The sequence below is a fragment of the Diadema antillarum genome, unplaced genomic scaffold (assembly GCF_040938485.1).
Source record: "Diadema antillarum isolate AM-2024a unplaced genomic scaffold, OU_Dant_1.0 scf00000026, whole genome shotgun sequence".
Classification (NCBI taxonomy): domain Eukaryota; kingdom Metazoa; phylum Echinodermata; class Echinoidea; order Diadematoida; family Diadematidae; genus Diadema; species Diadema antillarum.
This window is the reverse complement of record NW_027270915.1, coordinates 2,447,599-2,471,618: the sequence shown is the minus strand read 5'-3', so window position 1 is coordinate 2,471,618 and position 24,020 is coordinate 2,447,599. Positions and strand designations below refer to the sequence as shown.

The following is a 24,020-nucleotide window of genomic DNA, read 5'->3' as shown; positions in this document are numbered from 1 at the left end:
ACAGGACTATCAAATTATTTCACAGTATGATGCCCAATGGCTATGTGTATACTATTTCCCTCTCCCTATGTCAGATGTGTAGTCATCGGATTTTGTCTTTCCTGGAAACAGACAACACTGATTGAAAACAAGAGGGTGCGTTGCTCACTCACATGACTCTATACAGAGCTTACTCCCCCCCCCCCCCCCCCCCCCCCACACCGCCGGAATGAAATTAACAACAACCCATGTTCTTTCATACAAAAAAAAAAAAATCACCCCATCTTCAAAAACAGAGTCGCAATGTGTTCTTTACCATGGTGGATAGATGATGAATGACAGCGATGCAGATGCAGGCATCTACAGACCGATCCCGAACCGGAAGGGAGAGAGAGTCGCAGACGAAGCCCTCTAGGCTGCGCCCCCGGCAGATGCCGATCAGCTGATTGCTGCGGTCACATCCAATCTGCAGGCGTGGACGATGACGTGGTAAGAGGTTGGGAGGGTGGAAAGAGAAGTGAGAAGAAAAGAATGAAAGAGAGAAGAAAAATGGAGACAAAATCAAAGACAGAAATATAGATAGAGAGTGAAAGATACAGGAAGCCATGACCAAAAATGAGAGATAAGGTTGGGAGAAAGAAAAAGAAAATGAGATTTATAGGAGAGAAATGTGAGATAGCGAGAGAGAGATGGCTCAGCAGAGGGACAGGGTGAAATGAAGAGAGAGGGTGGGTAGGGAGAGAGAGAGAATACAAGCGAATTGGAGAGAGATGTGAGAGGGGCAGAGAAAAGAATGAGTAGAGAGACAGGGAGAAGAAGAGAGGGAGGATGGGTAGAGAAGGAGAGAAAATAAGAGCAAGTAAGAGAGAGATGAGAGAGGGAGTGAGAGACAGGAGAGTAGAGGGAGAGGGGACAGGGATAACAGAACAGACAGGATAGGGAGAGGGGGGAGGGAGAATGCGATAGAGAAAGTGAGTGAGAAAAGTAACATTGTTGGAGAGAACAAAATCATGAATAAATCACTTCTACGAGAAGACCTTGATAAAAGAACAATTATTTTGAATGAAAACTGCCGCTGATCAAGCACAAAGGACTGGTGCAATTTAGTGCCAAAATTGATGAATATGAGGGGAGTCACTAAAAACGTGGCATCCAAAAGGTATCTTACAGAGTATCAGCTACTGTAAAAGTGCATTTTTTTGAGTGACCAATTTTTTGCGCTTGGCCGCGTAAGATGAATTTTGTGTGTTTCTGATTCCGTAGAATCAAAACATCAGTTGTGGTACACATAGCAAGCACAAATATTTGCATGCTTTTAGTTTTGTGCTAGTTACTGGTCATGCCAAATGCTTAAAAATGTCCACACTACAAATTTTCCACTTTTACAGTTGTAGAGTCATTAATTTGTTTAATCATTAAAGTTATTAAAGAGCTATCTTGGTTAGATACTGACATTCATATCACCATCTTCACTATTTCTCCATAAAAAACAGGTGACATTGCTTAAATAAAGACATTTTGCTCATGATATAAAAATCATGTTAAAAAAAAAAATCACTTATGAAAGACTGAATAGATAGACTGACTAGGTAAGGCAAGAAATGAATTTCATATATAATATGAAATAGTACTGTATGCTGAACATTACAAGAGAGCAAAGAAAACCCAAACTGCACAAGACAAAGTTATGAAGTATGCACTTAATTCATGTGAAACAAAAAAGTGCAACAAACAAACTAAACCCTACAGTATGTGTCAATACACAACCAGCACACAGACAGTTCTTCATTACTTGTATCCTAAAATCAACAGAAATTGCGACAGAAATGAAAACTTTGCTCAAAATTTTCTTTTTTTTTCAATACACTTCAAATATTTAAGAGATCTGCTCTTTGGGTCAATACTCTACATCATCTCTGCATTGCACTACACCTCTAAAAGGAGGATGGGAGGAGAAGGTGGGGGAATATAGTTAACGTGAGATAAAAATGTTCGGATTTAGGAATATAACTGGCTTAATTAAGTTTCTATTCCTGTTGTTACTGCCAATTGGCAATCAATCATCCATCAATACACCCCTTAGTTTTCTCCTCTAATCTAATAGGGAGTGCGTCAACCTCCCATGAACCCCTTGCTGTACCACAATGATCTTCTTTATGGGATCATATATAAATCATGATGCCATGAGGCAAACAGTTGCATGAACTGTTTGGTGAACATAGCAAACACAATCCTCCCAATCTTTCTGAATGAAAAAAAAAAAAGATGATATGGCTCAAAAGTAGGAAACAAAGAGCAGTTAGCATAAGAGTGTGCAGTAAAATCATCATCTTCATCATCATCAAAAGAAAACAGAGGAAATTCCTTTTTAAACAAGAGCTGGGAATGGTATATTATTCACATTCTTTCCTCCAAATTTGGAATGGTTGGGAGATCTGCATATATTACAGGTTTAACACTACTTCATCTGCAGCAAGACTTGTCAAAGTGTTTCCAAATGTGCTCGACAACCAGTCAACAAACGTCATCAGTTAGTAAAAAGTGAAAAAGTCACAGAGTGCCACGACAAAGTCAGCTAATTTTTCTTGTCAAAAACAGTCAACCAAAGATACTCAGTTAAAAATGGTAATAGAACTTTTGACCAGCTTCATTTTGCCTTCCCTTCTTTACATTCTCAATCTAGAATTAAAAGTAAGTAAAACTTAAATCTGATACCAATTTTTTCTAGTTTGAATTTGGTTTCTCAGTCTCACATTATCTCTAGTATACAATGTATTCTATTAATGCAATGGCAAAGAGTGATCAATTCTGTGAAGACTAGCAAACATGAGTCATCTGATTACAGGCCTAGTGCAAGAGAGGCAAAAACATCTTTTGGCTACAATCTCCCTTCCAAATTTTCATCTTGACATTGTTAAAACTGCGGGAACAACCATCTTATAGGATCCCTTTTCAAAATTTGAAGACAATAATATGAACATTTGTCCACAACATGCCATCTTCAAATTCATGAAGAGATGATATGACACTTTCTATTGTCCTATCTTTTTTTGGTGAAAATAAAATTTGCACCCTACTGAGAATGTTTGCAAACACAGAAAAATTCATTTGCACAAAGTGAATAATTCTGACTGGTAACCACAGTTCACAGTGAATTTCACACAAAGTACAAGGAAAAATAAAAAAATAAATAGAGAGCAAACGGCAAAAGAAAATCATAACCATGAAAATCAATCGTCTAATTAGATTAATCTCTTGCATTTGTTGATTTTAAATACCCTGGTAACAACTCCACCCTCCAAGGAAAATAAAATGTCTATACCACATAGTATGCAAAGCTTAATCTCCTTGTACTTTTTGAAAATGCACACATTTTCCAAAACATCTTATCTTTATTAAATATCATGATTTGCTCAATATTCATTTTGTTTCCACAAAGACAAATCTTAAAGGACTGCATTAAGGCTACAATACAAATAATAGAATCCACATACAAGAAAGAAGGAAAAAACAACAACAAAATGCCACTGGTAAAATGACAGAAGCAAAGAAAACATCTTTGTGTTCTGATATTTGGAAGATTTTGTTTTTCACACTTTTCATCTACCTGATTCTTCATCATCTCTTCTTCCCCCTTTCTTCTTCTTCTTCTTCTTCTTCTTCATCTTCTTCCTTCTCTTCCTTGGTTTTTCTTTCTTTCCCCCATCATATTTGCCATTGCTTTTATGCACATCTCTCTGCTTCTCTTTCAGGAATGTCAAAGAATATTCTTCGGTAGTTCATGTCAATTACGGTACATGTATTTCTCTGCATCTGCTTTGGATCTAGGCATTGACATCCAAAGACCATTACTCAGGGCATCCACATCTAATAGCTGGAGCCATAGTCACCGTTGACACTGAACTCATGGTTTCTTGTCACACATGGTCTCTGACACAAAGGTAGCTATCCAAACTTTTATGAGGGTTGACAGTTTCGCCGGCTGAGCAGTATGAAAACAGGCTTGACAATTACAGCCACTTCTAGGTAAAAGGTATGTGCATTCTCTCCCTCTTCCCTCTCTCTACCTTCCGTTTTCTGTTTTTTGTAATCCTTCTTAGAATTTTCCTCCTTAATCTTCTATCTCTCCTTCTTTAAGCCTAGAAAGTACAGTATCCTCAGGACCTCCTGGTTTTCATGATCCTCAGGAACTCATGGTTTCTTTTAACACATGATCTGTGACACAAAGGTAGCTTTTCAAACTTTTATAAGGGCTGATGGTTTCTCTGGCTCAGCAGAATTAAGACAGGCTTGAAAATTACAGTCACTTCTAGGTAAAAGGTATGTGCATTCTCCCCCTCTCTACCTTCCGTTTTCTGCTTTTCCAATCTTTCTTTATTACAATTATCCTCATCCATCTTTTATCTCTTCTTCTTCAAGCCTAGAAAGTACAATGTCCCCAGGACCTCTTGCCAGGCAGCAATGAAATATAAGAGACCACCACATACTCTGACATGATCCTCATAAAAAGATGCTATCTTTGTTGGGAGAGGGGGTCGGAAAATTGGCTGATGCAATACACTATGTAGGTTCCACTCTCTGATAACCTAGGTTCCATTCTCTGATAACCCGGGTATAGGACGTGTCATGAAGTCGTCACATAAAAGCCTTTACATAAATCTCAGAATGGTCAAAGTCTCTCATATGTAGCTATCATGTGTGTGAGACTTTTGAAGAGAAGCGAAATTTATTTCATAATGTCTCTTTATATAAGTGTGTCTTATACAGCGAAAAGTCTCTTGTAAGACTTTCATGAAACGGACCCCTGGTGTGTCTAACATTAGTGACACAGTGCATTCAGTCATAAGTGAAAGCAATCACTTGAAGTTAGCGACAGTAAAATGAGTGATTCTATGAACTCCTGTAGCTGACTGAGTGCATGCAACAAAGGTAGATTTGTTATGATGTCATCAGAGGTATGCAATGGTGCAAACACTATAAGTTGATAATCCATTTAACAGGGTTCCATGACATTTGCTTCTGCGACAATCCTAACCCTAATCCTAATCCTCACAGTAACCATAACCTAAAGCCTCATCACAAGCAATTGTCGCAGAAGCAAATGTTGTGTCACCATAGATGCCAAGTTCAAAAAATTTTTATGAGTGAGATTTTCACGACTCGGCATCTCGGCACGCACACATGTGCGCGAGCGAGGGAGCGAGGGGAGGGTGTGGGAGGGGGGTGTCTGCCCTCCCACGGTAGGAAGCTTTTTCAATTTTTAGTTCTTTATGGTGCAAGCTGGTGCATACTTAAGTGACTATTTTTTACTTATTTTGAAAGACAAAAGGGAAATATGCCTTCAATTGCATCTCTCACTTTAATCCTTTAAGCTATGCTCCCAATGCGTGAGAAAAATGGGTGTCATGCGTGAGATCGTGAGACAGACCCTAAATGCTTGAGTCTCACTCACAATGCGTGAGACTTGGTAGCTCTGTGTCACTGTTTATCCAGGAGTCAATATAAATTGGTGACATCAGCCATGCAATATCCATGTTTGCTTGAAAAAGAAATTGCACAACAGTTCAATAACATGCAATGGTACTTTTAGCTGCATGTCACATGTTGAACAATTGACCAATTGGATAGAGCATATTTTTAGGTGTATGAGGTACACAATGAGCTGGCTTTTCTTACTTTGAGCATGGAGGAACTAGGCTAGCTCGACTAGGTCCTCTTTGCTTCAATTCAAGTCAATCTAAATTTGATGCCAGTGGGGGCCCTTAGGGAGCTAAACATACAAAGTCAGAGTTTATGTCGATGCTCTCAAAGTTTTACTGACTTTAGATTCTTTGAATGAATGCACCCGCTCCTACCCACAAGAAATCTTGTGGGTAAGCCGTGGATATTTGATGATACAAGGGACAACCCCATAGATCATGATTGCTTTTGCTGAGAGCTTGTGGTTTAAGCCTGCTGCAACCTTTAGAGCACTCACCCCCTGTTCAGGCACAAAACGCCTACCGATTTACCAAAACTAGACAATGAAACATATAACATTTTTCATTACGTAGACAGCACTTCTGCTGAAATGCATGCATCATTCCTATTAAGTCTTGTGGGTAAGGCATGGATATTTGATGATGTAAGAGACAATTCCCACAGAGCATAATTGCTAATGGCTCATTTGCACACAACGACTACTGAGAGCTTGTGGTTTAAGCCTGCTGTGACCTTTAAAGCACTCACCCCCTGTTCAGACACAAAACGCTTACCGATATACCAAAACTAGACAATGAAACATATGAAATTTTTATCACATACACAACACTTCTGTCAAAATGCATGCATCAGTCCTATTAAAGTCATGTCATAACAAACCTAGCAAGAAGCAGTTCGAAGTCCCTTTTGATATTTTCGGCAACAACTATTTAGTAACAATGAACATGACAAGCAAACAAAATCAGTAGAAATTGTACTTCTTTATTATCTATACAATGCTACTAAATATGCTGTAGGCAACAGCCAATTACTTTATCCCAATATTTCACACCAAGTGCTAAACCTGACAATCAAAATTTTGCCAAAATTTGCACAAGATGGTTAAATGCTAACTTTTTATGAGGTGAGATACTAATATTACTCTTTTCAATCCTGAAGCATAAATAATAAGGAATTTGAAAAAAAACAACACATAATTTGCTGAATTTATTCAGCACAGTATTACCATCAAGTTCCACGCAGATTTCAAACATTTTCTCTGAATTATGGCTAAAAAAATGAGAGAATTAAGAAGCACCCCACCCACAGCCATATTCCAACTCTGTGGACAGCTGGTTTGAAGCTTGAAACATCAAAGCCAGTGAAAAAGCATGCAACTGTCATGCTATAGCCCTTATCGCATAAATTTGCACAAATCGTATGGAGATTCCTCTCCTATTTCTAAGAACCCCCCTCCCATAGCAAGCTGCAAACCACGCATTGCACTTCTCTCGCCACCTGTGAGGCCATTGCCCGGCTTCTGAGCCGCGTGTTTATCACAGTTCGGCGTACAAAATAAGTGCGGTACCGGTACCAAAAAGGTGTGTGGAACAGGTGTGCAGAACAGGTGCATGATCGAGCGTAGGGCTGCTAATGTGTGAATGCATCAAACTCGGGGAAGATTCCACTGAGCAAACCAGGAAGATGCCTGCATGTTACATGATTTGAAAATGGCCAAAAATAGTTCCCCAAATCAGTAAGGATGCTTCAATACTCCTTTGCCAGGGCTATGGAGAGACATTTAATCTTTCAGCAAGCCTCACGCAGCATCAGGCAGACTTGGCAGCCCTGGGCCCCGTTTCATCCAAAGATATAATCGATTGTAAATGATGATGATGATCTACAGCATTTGTATGGCGCCATATATCTGTCACAGAAACATTCAAAGGCGCACAAATGCCATAGACTTATGACAGAAATCAACTATATAATCAATCATAACTCTTCATAAAACAGGGCCCTGATGATCTTAGCGAAAACAATATAAATTCCCATCCGCATTACTCATTATTTTCCATGCCTTTGTCCGAGACCTCCCAAAAATCAAAAGTTCTTGTTGTTGCTGGATTGAACTCAACTGTATTCATTATAAAAACAAACAAAACAAAAACCATTGTTGTGTCAAAATGCTCCAACACTCAACTGTAAAGGTGAACCATTAACAATTAAATTCAAATGCCAATAGAACACTAAGTCTCCTTAAATAGGTCTTTTATTCAGATAACTGGACAAAGAAAAAAAGGCGAAAGAAAGCTGGAACATCAATAGGTGGTTTCACACATCCAGTAAAAATTAGTCACATTTGGGGGAGGAATCTATTGTATCAAATGCTGCTAGACAGCCAGAAAGGTGTGAAACTCATCTCATTACGAATCGTGAGTAAATCAGAGATGTGGCAATCACAGCCATATCATACACACTTACAGATTGGTGCTAGAGAGACAGCTGCTAGTGTCTATTAAGGGAATACATGGGAACATAACACGAATGTTTACATCTGGGGCTACTGACCTCTGCAGATGGAAAAAAATATCAACAAACCAAGCACAACATTGTACAAACAAACTGTCAGCAACAAGATACTGATGTATGCTTAAAGAAATTAGAACGAGTGTCAGGCAAACACCACAGTTTGGTTCTAACAAAAAAAAATGGGAAAAATGTAAATTCTAAGCATAGTAAATCAAATTTCAGAAACGAGACCTTACTTTTATTTGAATAATATTAATATTTCCAATGAAGAAAAATTAGCAAATATAGAAAGAATGCAATAATTGGCAACTCTGTATATCCCTTTCCAGTACTATGTGTACCAATGCAGATTCAATGTGGACTATGGAATGATCTACATAATGGATATTACCCAGTACTCCAGTAGATTGACAAAAGAAAAATGTAACTGATGGTGAGGTTTTCAGGAAAAAATAAAACAGGATCTACATACAATTGTAGTGCCTCATTCACTCTCACAAAATCATTCATTAATTGTTAATTGTAGGGACACTCCCAACATGAGGAAGTCAAATAATTAAATCTTATCAATTCTAGAAGCCACTCTCAACAGGGATATTGCCACAGATTGTAAAGTTGTTTGAATCCACATGATTTACTGTTAACAACTTATTACTTGCACAGTCATGTACAGCTTCTTACCATATTATCTACACGTACAGTTGTATTACTACATATTGGTTGTAACATTCTAACCATCATACATGTACCTTCATCAGCACCCCACCCTCTGATAAAACACTACATGGTACCACACTTCCTCTGGACACTTAATATTCCCAAGGCTCCATACCCATCTGATAGCCAAACCCAAACATCAATTAGTGACCCATCGAAACTGTATGAACAAAGTTTCAATAATAATGACACACTTTAACCCTAATCAAGGAGGTACTAGGCAAGCTTGCCTAGTACCTCCTTGCCCTAATCAGGCTGGGCTTTTTTGGCTATGCTATATCTGGGGGGGGGGGGGGGCGGAATCTCGCCTATGGAACGCGTGATCGCGCCGAAAATCGGCACATGCGACGCCCGCGACGTATACTATCAAAATGTATGGTTGCTTTCTCCGAAAAATTTTTCTTATATTTTATATTAATTAATTATTGTAATTTATGTATAAAATCAGTTTTGGGCTCTAAATCACTTATTAATGCTCTAATTAAGCTTATTTCTTTATAAAAATGTTTCTTGTATCATTCTCCTGAGACATAGGATAAAAAAAATCTGTATCGAAATTAATTTCTTATGTATTTGATTGTTCTTTGAATTTCTTATGTATTTCTTTATTTTTCGACCTTTTGTTTTTGTTTGTTTTTTGGCCAAAATTTGTCACAGACATTTTTCGAAGCTTTATTATGCTAAAATAAATTAATTTCATCCATTCTAAGTCAAGATATGAATTTTTATGTGAATTAATTGAAAAAACACAATTTGCATTAGATTTGTACACAAAATCACGTTTTGGAGCAATTTTGGGGTTGACGAATTTTTTTCGAACGGGCGTCGCGTCAAAACAGTACGCACGGGCGCAACAATTTTGGTCTCAAAAGTTGCGCGATACTTGAAAGAAAAAAGTCATGAAACATCGCGCTGCGAAGATATTGCGCGAAACGTCGAGGGGGGGCGGATTCCGCCCCCCCCCAGCCTGATTAGGGTTAACCTGCTGAGGGTGGGCTGATTTTGCTATAACACACATTTCCCATATGGTAGACACCTTCCCCAGTATTCTACTAGTATTCAATGGGTTAATATCCTACCAACCACCACCTGGTGCAGTTCATCTTTTTTTTTTAGTCTGAGTACGTAGAAATAGTCCCTACAATACAGCACAAATACCTACAAAACAGCACATTAAAAATTAATATAATAAAAATAATTAATTTTGGTCAATTTGAACGGTGCCAAACCAATCACAAACAAAGAGTTAATGTGATGGTCAAGGCATGGCTTCATTTGTTTTCGTCTAGTGACCAGTTTGGACCACTAAAATCTTTAAATGTGAAATTTTAGTGCCCCTACCCCCCCCCCCACCCCCCCCCCCCCCCAAAAAAAAAGATATGGAGTGGCCCTAAATAAAAGCAAAAGTAACAATCTATTTTGAATCTTAGTTGCCTGATTGGGTCACCAAAAAGAGAAATTTGGAGGCCTGACACCAATCTTTAGTGGCCCCTGGCCACCGCTAATGTCAAACCCTGTTTGACTGAAAAGAAATTAAAAAAACACCCAAAAATCATACAGGATCTCGAAGTTGAAACGATTTTTTCCCTCCCTGTAAACTATCAACAATCATAGTATTGTTAGGACACACCTGTGGAGTTTGAGCAAACCTTTTGTTTTGCTTCCCCTCCCCACCACCTTCACAAATAATCATCACCTGTCGAAATTTACACTGAACAGAATTTTGCACAAGAGTATGGAATGTAGCAACAATGAAGGCACAAGAAATCTAAAGCTGGCTAGGCTCAATGTTGCCAGTAGCAACCAAGCCCTGTAGGAGAAGCTTGGTTCATGCAGGACAGTCAAATTTTGTGCTAAAAATGAGATCACTTGAGCCAGTCATCATGACCCCATTTACAGTGCGAGGCTTGGCCGCGGCTTGGCCGAGGCCGAGTCCACCTTCATTTCAGTGTAAATGCGCAAAAGGCCAAATGCGAGGCCAAAATTGGCCTCGCATTTGGCCACGCTCTGGAGGTGGTCTCAGCCGCGGCTCGGCCGTGGCCGAGCCTGGCCTTTTCTCAGTGTAAACGCAAACTGGGCCAAATGTGCTGCCAATTTTAGTCTGGCTTCCAAACCCTCTGCCTGTACTATTTCACTATTCAGGATATTAACCCCCTTAAAGTCGAAAACTAGTATAGTTTAAGGTGGTTTTGTCCTGCAAAGGATTTTTTCCTTCGGCAAAGGCCTTTGCCCGAACGGCGACTTCGTCGCCATGGAATTCAGTTGGCAAAGGGTCTGAAAACCAGATAATACCAAATTGCGTTTGTTTACAAGCAGAGCACCATTACGACAAAATATTGAAAGGTTTGAATCAAAAGCGCGGCCGAGCCCAGCAGTGTAAACGGACAAAACTGCGGGGCTCGGCCCCGCAATTGAGGCTGGGCTCGGCCGCAGCTTGGCCCAGCCCCGCACTGTTAACATGGTCATGAGGCATTAAATGGCTTTATAAGAGGGGTCACATGATCATGACTCCCACTGGGTCAGCATGAAAGGCACTTACATAGCATTGAACACTCATTCAAAAGAAGAAAAAGAAAAAAAAGACACATTCCCTTGGTATGACCACTTGAAAAATCATTCATGAAACCTGGTTTTTATGTTCACGAGTCCCCTGTGACACATTGAAATGTGTGAGAGATGAAACGTGAGATGCATGACATCAACACTGACTATGAAATAACCTGCATGGGACTAAGAGTATACATCTTCAACAATCCTGTTCACACACATCCCAAACTGATGTTTTTTGACAATCAACTTTTGTGATGTCATGCAAAAAACTCTAATTCTTGTGTGTGGACACACCAAAAATGGTTGGTTCCATGACATTTGTTTCTGCAACAATTGCTCCCATGAAATGAAAATGAAATATAAAGCCTAACCACAAATATTACCCTAACCCTAATCCTAATCCTCATCCTCACATCAAACTAAACCAAAAACCCTACAGAACCCTAATCCTAATCCCAAGTCCTTGGAGAAAATAAGACCAGAGCAATAACTATTGTCGCAGGAGCAAATGTCATGTCACCAAATTGTTAACTCTTCTGGTATGTATCACAATACAAAAAACAGATTCATATTGTTGATAAAGTTTTTTGCTATTTTGCTACAGTGGACTCCCGTTATAACAAAGTCCATGGGACCAGCAGTTTTTTTTTTGATATATCGAAATTTTGTTATAACCGAAAAAAATAAGCGATAGAAATACATAGCTCTAGCCATTAATGTTGCAGCCTGAATTTTCATTTTGTTGTAACCGGAATTTTGTTATAAAGGGAGTGCACTGTAATTCTTTGGTTTTTTTCCCCCTTTTAAAAATGTTTACTCAACATTCCCCCAAGCAGCTGTTAAGCAGAGACTCACACCCCAAGCTCCTCTTACATTTAAATGGGAGATTCTCCTGCCTGGACCCCTTAGCAAACTATTATGTGTGCGTAGCACACACATTACAGGTTCAAAGCCCTACGTCCCTTGCAGCTTGGGTGCAACTATATAGCCAGCTCTAGGGTGATGGATGCTCTTTGGTGCTATCTTAGCCTTATTCTTTAACAAATATGACAAAACCAAAGTTCGGCAGGAGGATACTAAATTCTATAAAGAGGAAGACACACAACTAAGGGCTTTTTACACTTGTAAATTTTTACTTAGTCCCGTACCAACGGTGGGGCTAAGGGGGGGGGGGGGGGGGGGGCCTTAGCCCCACCGTTGGTACGGGACTATCCTTAGCCCACTTTCTGTTTACACTCGTTTTTGCCAAAGTGGGCTAGCCCCACCGATAGTCCGGTACTATCTGGCCCTGCAAAATAGCAGGGTTAGCACCGCAATTGCGGTGCCAAGCAAGTGAGTGTAAACAGAACGAAAAAATAATCTGGGGGTAAGCGACGGAGTCCGACCCCCACTGACCAATCAGAAACGAGGTAATCAAGTGCTGCCGGTGCGTGCACAGCGTAATCATGAATATTCATGTGGTTTGGAAAGTCCGGGGCTAAGAAATACGAGTGTAAAAAGGTCAGTTTTCTCCTTAGCCCCGGACTACAAGGGACTTATTGGCCAGTGTAAAAAGCTGAAAAAAATTGGTACGGGACTAACGATAGTCCTGGGTCAGAGAAAGTCTGGGGTTAAGAAACACAAGTGTAACAAGGGCTCTAGAGTGAGAGAAATTCACACTTGAGCAAGAGGGCAGGAGATCTTGCAAAAATGTCTTCAAGTCTGTAGAGTTGGAGTCTCTGGCTACGATGACAAGTCATTGATATCCAGCCCAACCCTGACCTTATATCGAGTAATTAATCAAACCATGACAGGAATCCTACTCAGGGGTAGATATCTATCACTGGAATTTTTGTACAAATTCTTGTGAAATTTAAGTTCACTTGATGCATGCCCATAACACTTGACAAGAGCAAACAATTGTTTGGAAAAAAAAAGAGAAAAACCTTTTGGGTGCATGAACAATGTCGATCCTCTAATCACTCTGAGAGACCAGACAGCAGCTTATCAAATCTTTCCATCATGTAGTAAATCCTCAAAGATGCTTTCAACACACTATTCAGTCTGAACTGAGAAAATGATTACATAAAAAAAAAAAATCTTACATCTTTCTGAGGATTATTAATGTATGATCTTCAGACTCCCTTTTTCTTCTTATTTTAACTCTTTATGTGCCATGTTTGCATGGCCGATTTAGTCGACGGCGTGCCAACTTTGCATATACTGCTCAAACGCACAAAGCCGCTCAAACTAATCGATAAATAGCCAAATGCCACGGTTCAATGAAAGCGATTCTCGCGATTCCATTCCTGTCATGTGTAGCTTGCATTTTATGTGGTTATAGTGGCTATCAAGCGGTGTTCCCTACTGGATTTGCGGGTAAATTCTAAGTTTCAGGCAATGTTCTGTGTGCAAGAGCCATGCCTCTACAATAATGTAGGAAGTGGTCATTTTAAAGAAAAATGATCATAGATTTGTCATACAATTTACATCAAAGCAAAGCTTGGAATTTTTGTTACAACTTTGCTCAATACATGTCCTGGGTATACAAAAATCTATTTGAAATCTGATTTGAAAAGCAGAATATTTCCCAAAAGCATGACTACTTTACTGTCTCAGAATAATGCGGCACACAGGGGGTTTATGCCATGTCACATAAAGAGTTAAAGACAGTAATGCCACTTTAAATATGAAACTTATATGTCAACAAATTTCGGATACAATTTGTGAGTGAGAAGTATCCTATTACTAAACTGTTACATGATCTCTCTCACTCTTTCTTTTTTTTTTATTCTCTCACTGCTACAAAATGATTCCCATGCCTCACGCTCATAGCATCAATCATTGCGCTGCGTTATGAAGAGTCAATTTCAAGTCGACGACCCGGGGAATGGGATAGTGTGCTGATTAATACCCCTGTCTCTTTCTTCACACTACCATTGACAGTAATCGCATCTCACGTGATACTCCAGTGGGCTGGGCAAAAAGGAAAAAGAAAGAAAGAACAACTCCAAAACACCACAAAACTGGGACATTCAGGTTTTGGGGCCAATATTCTGTAGCCATAGGGATTTCTTTTTTCTTCTCTATCCTCACTCTCTCCAGGGACACAAAATGATTTAAAAGAGGAATCTGGGTCTATACCAGAGGAACAATTCTTGTGTGCAATGAATGAATGATTTAGACTTGATTTAATAGAGAGTGCCCTTTTGTCATTGACTTCATGTGAGGATCATGACGATACTACACCCTATCAACCCCAAGTTTCTTCACTGGGAATAACAAATCACTTTCTTCCCATTTTTCTCTTTCCTTTCTTTCTCTTTATCTCTCTTTTACAGGATCACCTACATGATGCTTGTTGACTGTGACTTTGGACTTTCAAATGCAGTGGCTTCCGCTTGATCAGGAGGGTTTGGAGGAGAAACTTGTCTCCTGCTTTAAGCACAACTCCTACTACTAAAACAACGCTGCACACTGGCACTGGTCCAACGGTCAAGGACCAGTAAAGAATCCCTGTTGGACCAGTAACTTTTACGAAAATGGACCAGTAAAAAATGGAAAAACTGGGTACCTACGGGTCCGACAGACGGGTAGGACCAGGAGAAAAAAAATGGGTAAGTGGTCATTACATCCATGCAAATTAGCTAATCCAGTGTTGGGGGGGGGGGGGTGTGAAGTATGAGGCTGGTCACAATATTATAGTTCTCCCTGATGTCCACTGCAAAACAGGTGCAGGTGTGCCTGCCTAAAATGGTAGTTAAATGATGATGTGGCACCACTCTTAAATTTTTTGGTAAAAGCACAGATGTGTGGAAGAGCAATCCAATTCCGTCAGACAAGTCGACTGGGATGCCTGCAACTCCTTCCAATGAAAATCACTAACATTTTGCATTTGGACTCTGCACACGCTTGGACTTTTTAATACAAAAATGCCCTGAAAAGGAAGCTCCTATAGCGGAGTATGATACAAGCCCCAGCATGGATCAAGGCAATTTCCTACAACTCTCATATCTACTTCAGATATACTTCACATGATAGCTAGTCAGTACCAGTTAAGATGGCATGTGCAATTCTTACAAAGCAAACAGGTAAATTGCAATGGAGCATTTCATACCTACTATTTGGTTTGATAGTCATCTGAAAAACTAACACTCAGACAACGGAAAATCACATGGTCTATGATTTGTGTTAATCAACGTTCAAGCAGCCACTTTCCTGATCCTGTGTCATTTCCCTTTGGGAAATTTAGAAGGGTTTGGGTTGTTTGTTTTTTTTTTTCCTTCTCTCTCTCTCTCTCTTTCAATGTCAATGCTAAATAGTTTTCTCCGCACATCTGAAACAAATTTTTTACCTTTCCAAGTGACAATAGAAGGTTGACAGAACAAGGTGTGCAAAAAATATAGCTGGCTGATTGAACTGCTCTTATGAAAATAAGAAAATTCATAATACTGATTGTCCCCTCAAGTACTAGAACTGCATCTGTCATGTGCAAACTCCAGTGGAAATGACAGTTATACCTAAAGGGCCACATGTTTACTTAAAAAGTGGCACTCAGTCAGAAGAACAGAAGAGCATGTGCTGCTGCCATTCATTCAGACTAATTTACCCTGGTTGACGGTCACTGGAGTCAAGATGACTCCAGCTATTAACAGAATGGCTGACCAATCACAGTCATTTAAATCTCATAAGCTAATGCAATGGTCCCCACTTACTCGGGAGGCTTTGGGAAACAAGCTTTTCTGCCATTTAAAGCAGGGCTCTGAGCAGAGGCTGGTTTTAACCTGTGCAAATCACTTCACACAAAATCTAGTATTTGGGCATTACACTAAACCATCTGGAACTGCATATCTAAAGAAAACAGGTACTCATGTATCACGACATGCAGAGAAATTTGAAATTTTTCAGGTTTTATGGAGTAATTTAATCTGCAACATCTCTAACAGACCAAGCCCCCTTCATTTGGTGGAAGCATAAACATTTTTGATGGGGGCATAAAAATCATTGGTGTTTCCAGGCATTTAAATGTGTGGCTATGAATAATATATTGATTCTTCTTCATATCCCTGCTTTCCCCAATAGGGTGATCAAAGGGATGATGCTTACCCATCAGATGAGATGCATTACCCCATTCATCATAATGCTATTTAACCTCACCCTCGAGTGAGGGAGGAGGGATGGGAGGGGGGTGGATGGTGCTCTTAAATTCAGGTGTTTACCCCTAGAGAGATTCTCACCCTACTTTACAGGGATGGTACAGTATTGGTGGAGATGAGAATTGGGCTTTTAACTTTTTGCGAGATACCAAGAAAACATTTATGATGTAGTACAGAGCATACCATTTTAAGAGGAATTCAAAGTTTTATATGATGAAAATCGGATTTGGAATGACTGAAACATCGAAAAAAAAGTGTGGGTCCCCCACTTTATTAGAATCGCTCTTTTTTGGACATCTCAGCCATTTCAAAAACCAATTTTCATCAAATAAATGTTGAATTCCTCATAGAATTACATGCTCTTTCATATTTCATAAGAGGTTTCTCATTATCTCACAAAAAAAAATGTTAGAAACCTGAAATTAGGTCTCAACCAAAACTACGATCCCTTTAACTTTATACTTTGTTTTCTGATGTCTCTTTAACCCGTTGAGGACGGTTTGATTTTGCTACAACACGTATTTCCCAAAGACACCTGCCCGAGTATACTCGGGGACTCATCCTCAATGGGTTAATAAGGAAAAACAAACAAAACATCTGCAGGTATTTGTAACATCACATCTTTACTTGTGAGGTAGCCCATGATATTGAGCTTCAGACTGCGGCATTGACTACCACTAATCTAACACCTGTCAAACTCTCTGTTTTGCTGTTACTGTTTTTCCCCCCAAAGGCAGAATGGCATGCTCCGGGATCAATGGCCCTTTTGACTGTCTATGCCCCAGAAGCTGACAAATGAAGGAACAGAGCAATTGCTACGGATTGTTATCCCCGAGATTGATCTGGATTCTGATAAAGGAGCGACGACTGAAAAACTGAGGAGCGCCAAGGTGTCTGACCTCATGATCTTGTGATGATGAAATGCTTGTGGGTCTACGGAGGGTAAAAAGCTACTCCAGAGTCATCAGGGGGTAGGAGCAGTGGCGGATCCAGGGGAAGGGGGGAGTGCACCGGGCGTGCATCGATCCCCCTTATTTTTTGTTAAAACAAAAGAAATAACAAGAAAAAATGGGGGCGCATGCACCTCCCTTTGATTTTGGAAAGATGCCCCCCCCCCCTGAAATCCCTGGATCCGCCCCTGAGGAGCAACATTGGTTTGAAAAGAAAAGAAAAAGAAGTTTAAAACAGTACAGTGTATCCTTCGTAATGTTCATTCTGGTTTTTGTTTCATGTTTGTTTCATGTTTATGATATGTATCCTGTATATTCTTTACCTGGTCAAATAGATAGATAAATAAATAAATAATAATAATAATAATAATAATAATAATAATAATAATAATAATAATAATAATAATAATAATAATAATAATAGACAATAATAATGATAATAATAATGATGATAATAATAATAATAATGATAATGATAATAATAATGATAATAATAATAATAATAACAATGATAATAATAATAATAATAATAAAATGATAGTAATAATAATAAAATAGGAGCAAAAAGCTAAATCTGTTTATCTAGTGGGGGCAACATAGCTGGCTTGAGAAAGAAAAGAACATGAAGTTTACAACAGAAGCAAAAAGCTATAATACCTGTTTAATACCTAGTGGGGGCGACAAAGCTGACTTGAGAAAGAAAAGAAGAAGTTTACAAGAGAAGCAGAAAGCTTTATCTGTTTGTTTAGTGGGGGCGACAAAGCTGGCTTCAGGAAGAAAGGAAGAAGAAGTTTACAATAGAAGAAAAAAAAGCTATATCTGTTTACCTAGTAGGCGACAAAGCTGACTTGAAACAAAAAAGAAGAAGAAGATTACAACAGAAGCAAAAAGATATATATGTTTTATATACCTAGTGGACAGCAAAGCTGACTTGTAGAGTTTGAAACCATTTTTCATTGGAATAGGCCACTAAGCTGAGAGTGAACGGTGTGAGCCTATGAAGGGTATGTTCAGCACCCCTCTACTGCATGTCCCAAAAGAAAATTACAATGGGACCCTCCACAACGATAACTTTAACAATAGTGAATCAATCCAAATACAATTTCAGGGTATAAAACTATAACTCATTACTCACATCTACAGAAAATCTTATCCAATTTGCTTCAGTGGTCAAAGAGAAATTAGGAGTTTTGTAGAGTATGTCATGAATCCCTTCCCTCCAAGTTCTGTCCATTGTGTTCACATTGTGCAGTTCCAAGGGCATCCAAGTGCTAAACTTGGGAGAATCAGACCCATGACATGCTTTACAATTGTCCACATTTCTCTGTGACTACTTAACCAAATTGAATAGGGTTTTCTGCAAAATATAGCTAAGATGTCATATTTTAAGACCCTGAAATGGCATTCACACATTTTAATCATATTGGGAGTTATCAATGCAAAAATCCGATTGTAATTTTTGGGGGACACACTGTATAACCAGCTTCCTCTGATTATGGCAACCCAGTAAAGACAGGCATGCTACAAATGTCTTACTGTTCTCATTTTCTTCTCGAAAGAATGTGAGCGATGTACATACACAGAGGCAATTTTGACAACACGTCACTGTTGTGTTAGGCATTCAATTGCATGCATTGAATCAAAAAGCTGGTGTGCATCCATATTTTCCTGCTCAGAGAGCCAGGTTTGTGCAAGTCCAAGGACACATTGCACCATGTTTTCATTCTCCATTGTTCAAGAGGCGGGAAAGTGTGCCATGGAGGACACTTCTGACACACCCTTGATAAGAGATCTTGAGGAGGGGGTCGGTCAGCCAATGGAAGATCCCCTACTCGCAGCAGCACAGCGCCAGCGGTACTCTGGATTCACAACGCTCTGGGGAAGTGGTCAAGAGTGCTATACAGCGCCCTCAACCTATTTGAGAGAAGGCACTGCGAGGGAAATCTTTCCACGGAGAGAGAGGAAAAAGATAGATAGAGAGAGTGATGGGGGAGAGTGGAGGCTTTGTTGACCAGTCATACCACAAGGGAGTATGACCAACATTGCATCAGAGCCCTAATCTCTGAAATGTTGTGACTTTTAAGATTCTATTACAAAAACAAAAACAAATGGCGGATTCAAAGAGGGTTTTTTTTTTTCCTTTTGTCCACAGGAGAAACAAACAATGTGAAGTCAGGATACATTTCCCAAATTGCAAGCATGCTAAATAATGGCATAACTCAAATGAAATATTTACTGAGATCATCAATTTTGAAACCCATCCAAAGCAACACTATACTGTCATAAATTCAGTATGGAACATAATCTTCCTGACATAGATAGCATAGCTCACACAAAGATCTCTGAACCTGGATTCTGAAAGGTTTCATATTCACATTCCGATTTACTTCATTGAGAAGGAGAAATTACAGTATAAATGGAAAGAAACATATTGAACACTCTTCATCGATTTCCATCACTCGACAGTCCTCCCACGTCAAATCTTATGGTGAGAGATAAATTCTTTTTATGGGGTTATGTGCTTGTTTGTTTAGTAAAAAGTACTAGAGCATACAGAAGAGCCACTCAAATGACAGATGACAGTTGGAGTGTATTATATCAAGGTCATTCTTTGTATCTTCTGCCTGGAGTCCCCCCAGATAATGTCTTTAAAGGGAAAATCCATCCTGGTAGTACAATCACTTTGTACAAAAGTTACAAAAATCATCAATGGAAATTTTGGGGAAAAAAACCAACATACACACATACAAATTATGAATTGTTTAGAAAGTAAGTGACAAATAGGCAATTCTGTGTAATCTAGCCTTTGAACAGTGCTATTTTTTTGTTTGTGTACACAAAATTTCACTAATTTTCATATTTCTCCAATAATTGGGCACAGACAGAATCTATCTGGTAAGGAGGAAATGCAAAAATATATTACTCTAATCATATACCAAGAGGTTTGAAGAAAATTTTCCTCGGGAGAAAAATGAAAATTAGTGATTTTTTTGGTACATATTGAATAGAGAGCTGCTCATCACCTAGACAACACTGCATTGCTTAGTATTACTCTCTAAACTTTTGCTATTCCTAACTTTTTTTCAACTTGTCCCATTTTCCCCCAAAAAGTTAACTTACTACTTCTTTGATTTTTTTCCCCTGTTTTCATACAATTCAGTATAATATCAGGGTGATATTTCCCATCAGAAATCCAAACAATGAGTTATCTTCTTGAAATGACTGTGATGCCAAGGATATTTTCGACAATCTATCCCAAGATACAGACGCAATTTGCAAAATGAGTCTCTTCTTTTGTTTCAAGACTGGTGGAGAGACAAGGGGAGAGATGAGAAAATTGTGATATGTGGCGACCCAGATCTACAGGAGACAAAACTTGGAACAAAAGAGAAAAGAGAGAAAAAAAACTAGCAAAGGACAGTGCACTTCCTTATTTCTGCAATAAGGTTCAGATGTGGGTTGCAAAGCTAATGTTTGTTTGTAAGTTATCTATGACATTGCAGAAATATCTTCCAGGAAACTCCAAGAGACAAATATGTTTTAAACCAATTTTACAATTCAATCACAAGAGTTCAAGCAGACATCAACAGGCAAACATTATCATGAACAAAATATAAAAGATGTGCAATGGAAAGAGAACATGACAAGGGACAAAGTTTGAGGCTAGTGAAGGGGACTGTTAGTGCATTTAAATGATTTTTTTTTAGATTATTTGAAATAAGAATAATGATAAAAATGATAATAACAATAATATCAACAACAATAATAATGATAATGATGATAATGATGATAGTAATAATAATTATTATAATAATGATAACAATAATAATAATAACAATAATAATAATGATAATAATATAATAATAATAATAATAACAATGATAAAAATGATAATAATAATAATATCAACAACAATAATAATGAAGGGGACTGTTAGTCAGTGTATAAATTATTTAAAATAATGATAATGATAAAAATGATAATATCAACAACAATAATAATGATAATAATGATAATAATAATAATAATAACTATAATAATGTAGGAAGAAAGGATTTGTAAATGGAATTTTGACATAAATATTCTTATTTTGGAATGATAAATGCCAAATAAACTCAAACAATAGCAACAACAACAACACAGTTTCTGATTTGATTTGCTTTTTAGCAAAACTACTGTATTCTGCTGCCCCCCCCCCCCTTGCATGAATTTCCTGATACTCTTGTGCTTACAGCAAAATCAAGCAACTCCCAAAGAAAAACTACAAAAGTTCTACCACATTGTTGATAGCACAGCACAATGCAATAATGGTACTGTACATGGCATATATTTCAAAAAGTTTTTTATTTTTACGAATTTCGAGAGTCGTGTGCTATTCACAAATTTAACAAAACAAATGGAAATATTACCTCAAATCTCGACATGAATGAAACATTAATGCATACACAAAGTTCACGGTATATGAACAAGGTGCATGATATCTGCTGTACCCCACAATCGCAAATTTAACAACTCACAGAATTTTGGGGAAGTTCGGATTCACGAAAAATTAGGCTCGCTAAATACACTGTTTGTGGCGTAAACAGATTTGGTATGTTGAAGAAGGCCAAGGGGGCATTGCACTGCATCTAGCACGCAGCAGGGAGTGTGCCGAACCTCCTTCAACCTCACTACCCGAGCCTCAGACTGAAATGTGCTGCTATTACGACAAACATTAGCCCACGGCAAAATGAGTCCACTTCAAAGTAAATGGGATCCCAAGTACTCCATGCAATAGCTGTGCCTTAAAGGAAACCTCCAGATTATTTCTAAGACTATTGCATTTGAACATCTGCAAATTTGTCATACTGGAAACAGTGTTTCAGAATTATAGTGATTAGGATGAGGAATAAGAATGTTTTCAAAATTCATAACCAATCACAATGCACATTTGAGAGCATTTCAAGATTTGAGCTTCAATAAAAACAAAAAATCAATTTTCATGAAATAAAAAGTTTATTCAATCAAAAATGGGTAAATTTATAAGCATTGTTCCAAACGTACGGTAAAACAGTGCCCTTGTGGTTTTAGTGAAAATGACAATGAAAATAATTCAAAATTGACACCAAAATGTAGATGAGATCAAGCTCTACAACACAATACTAATATTCAACTGAATACCACCAAAAAATTGCGATAAAGCTCTTCTGTCTGGTTCTCAGCCGAACATATGTGCAATGCCTTCTTATTTAATATGCAAAGCAATACATTCAGATCGATTTGTTTGATCAAGAACTGGGCGGATTTTAAAGTACACCATCAGAATAATGCCATCCACATTATCATCAGCCTAACCATCAAGATTTCCTCTCTAAATGAACATTGCATTACATTTGTGAATAAAAGTGGGAAAAAAAGAAGAATACAAGCACTTCTCTGAACAAGTACACCATAAACTACACTTCTTTTTCTTTTAGGGTATGAGTGTCGTATAAAGTGATGCTTCAAATGAAGGTGTTTGCTAAATGAGAGCGAGATGTAATGTGCATTACATGCAAATGTCCCTCATCTCAGAGGAGACAGGGTTGTCATGGTTATGATGCTAGAGAATAGTCGCTCTCATTTCAACATCACATATTTTCTATATTTTTGAATCATGCATGTTCACAGTTGGACCTTTCCTGTAAGCGGAAATGTCTACATTAGGCATGTCTTCAGTAAGCTATCCAACCATCATTATTTTTGTTTTTAAATCTTCTGTTTTGCACCTGGGTGTATGTTTTCATTCATGTCAGTAAGTGTTTGTATGTAGACTTTAATGCTTTGGGTGGAAAAGATATAATCGATGATAATGAATAATCCATAGCCATTATGATCACTACCTATCTCAACATACACGTATACACAGTCAGTATCATTATCAGAGCTACTAAGCTGCTGTTGTATCAACTTGAGAACTTTATCACTATACATGAAGCTAAAAATCTTCACTTATCCTCCATCCTAAATCCCCTGAGAAAGCATCAATATCAAAAAAAAAAAAAAGTGGTGTACACACACACGGACATACACACAAATTTCACTGAAAGGAGCTGCTATTGTACACAAGCAGTAAAATATCCTTTCAACCACTGCGTAGCTATATCCACTGCACAATGGAAAAAAAAAGATAGAATTGATAGAACTCCAGGGAACACATCACAGGCAATTCGGGAATCATGGTGCATCATTCGCAGCCAGCCAAAACGGTGCGCGAGCAGAGCAGAATTACTGCCCCATTAGGCATGGCTCGTTCCCTCTATTCCGAATGCAAAAATGAACACATACTTTACTGCAAATACTTGACTCATTTCTGTTTAATGTGAATGTCCAACCAACTCATGGTTACCAGGTATTTGCATCTTTGTCATTATTGCTAGAACGGGGTTGATGTTACAAACAAAATAATGTGAGGGATAAAAATGAAAGCAACAATGATGTCCAAGGTGAACATGTGAGGATTCATTAATGGGCAGGGCTTTACTACTTCATATTTCCTATATTACTGACCCATTAAAGACGAGTCTCGAGTATATTAGGGCAGGTGTATATTGGAAATGCGTGTTGTAGCAAAATCAGCCCACCCTCAATGGTTAAGGGCAGCACAAATCGGCTTTACCGTATTTGGGTAAAAATAATTAAATCCAATACTTGGGCTATTATTTGTGACCCGCTACAA

General features: G+C 38.5%; 1 protein-coding gene across 1 annotated transcript in view; it reads right to left on the bottom strand.

Moving 5' to 3' along the window:
- Window positions 1-24,020, bottom strand: part of LOC139734625 (tRNA (carboxymethyluridine(34)-5-O)-methyltransferase ALKBH8-like) — a 57,505-nt gene that overhangs the window by 1,993 nt on the left and 31,492 nt on the right. The window contains exon 11 of the mRNA XM_071645413.1: window positions 296-445. Within this exon, the coding sequence (XP_071501514.1) occupies window positions 296-445 (150 nt within the window). The remainder of the gene's footprint in view (window positions 1-295; window positions 446-24,020) is intronic.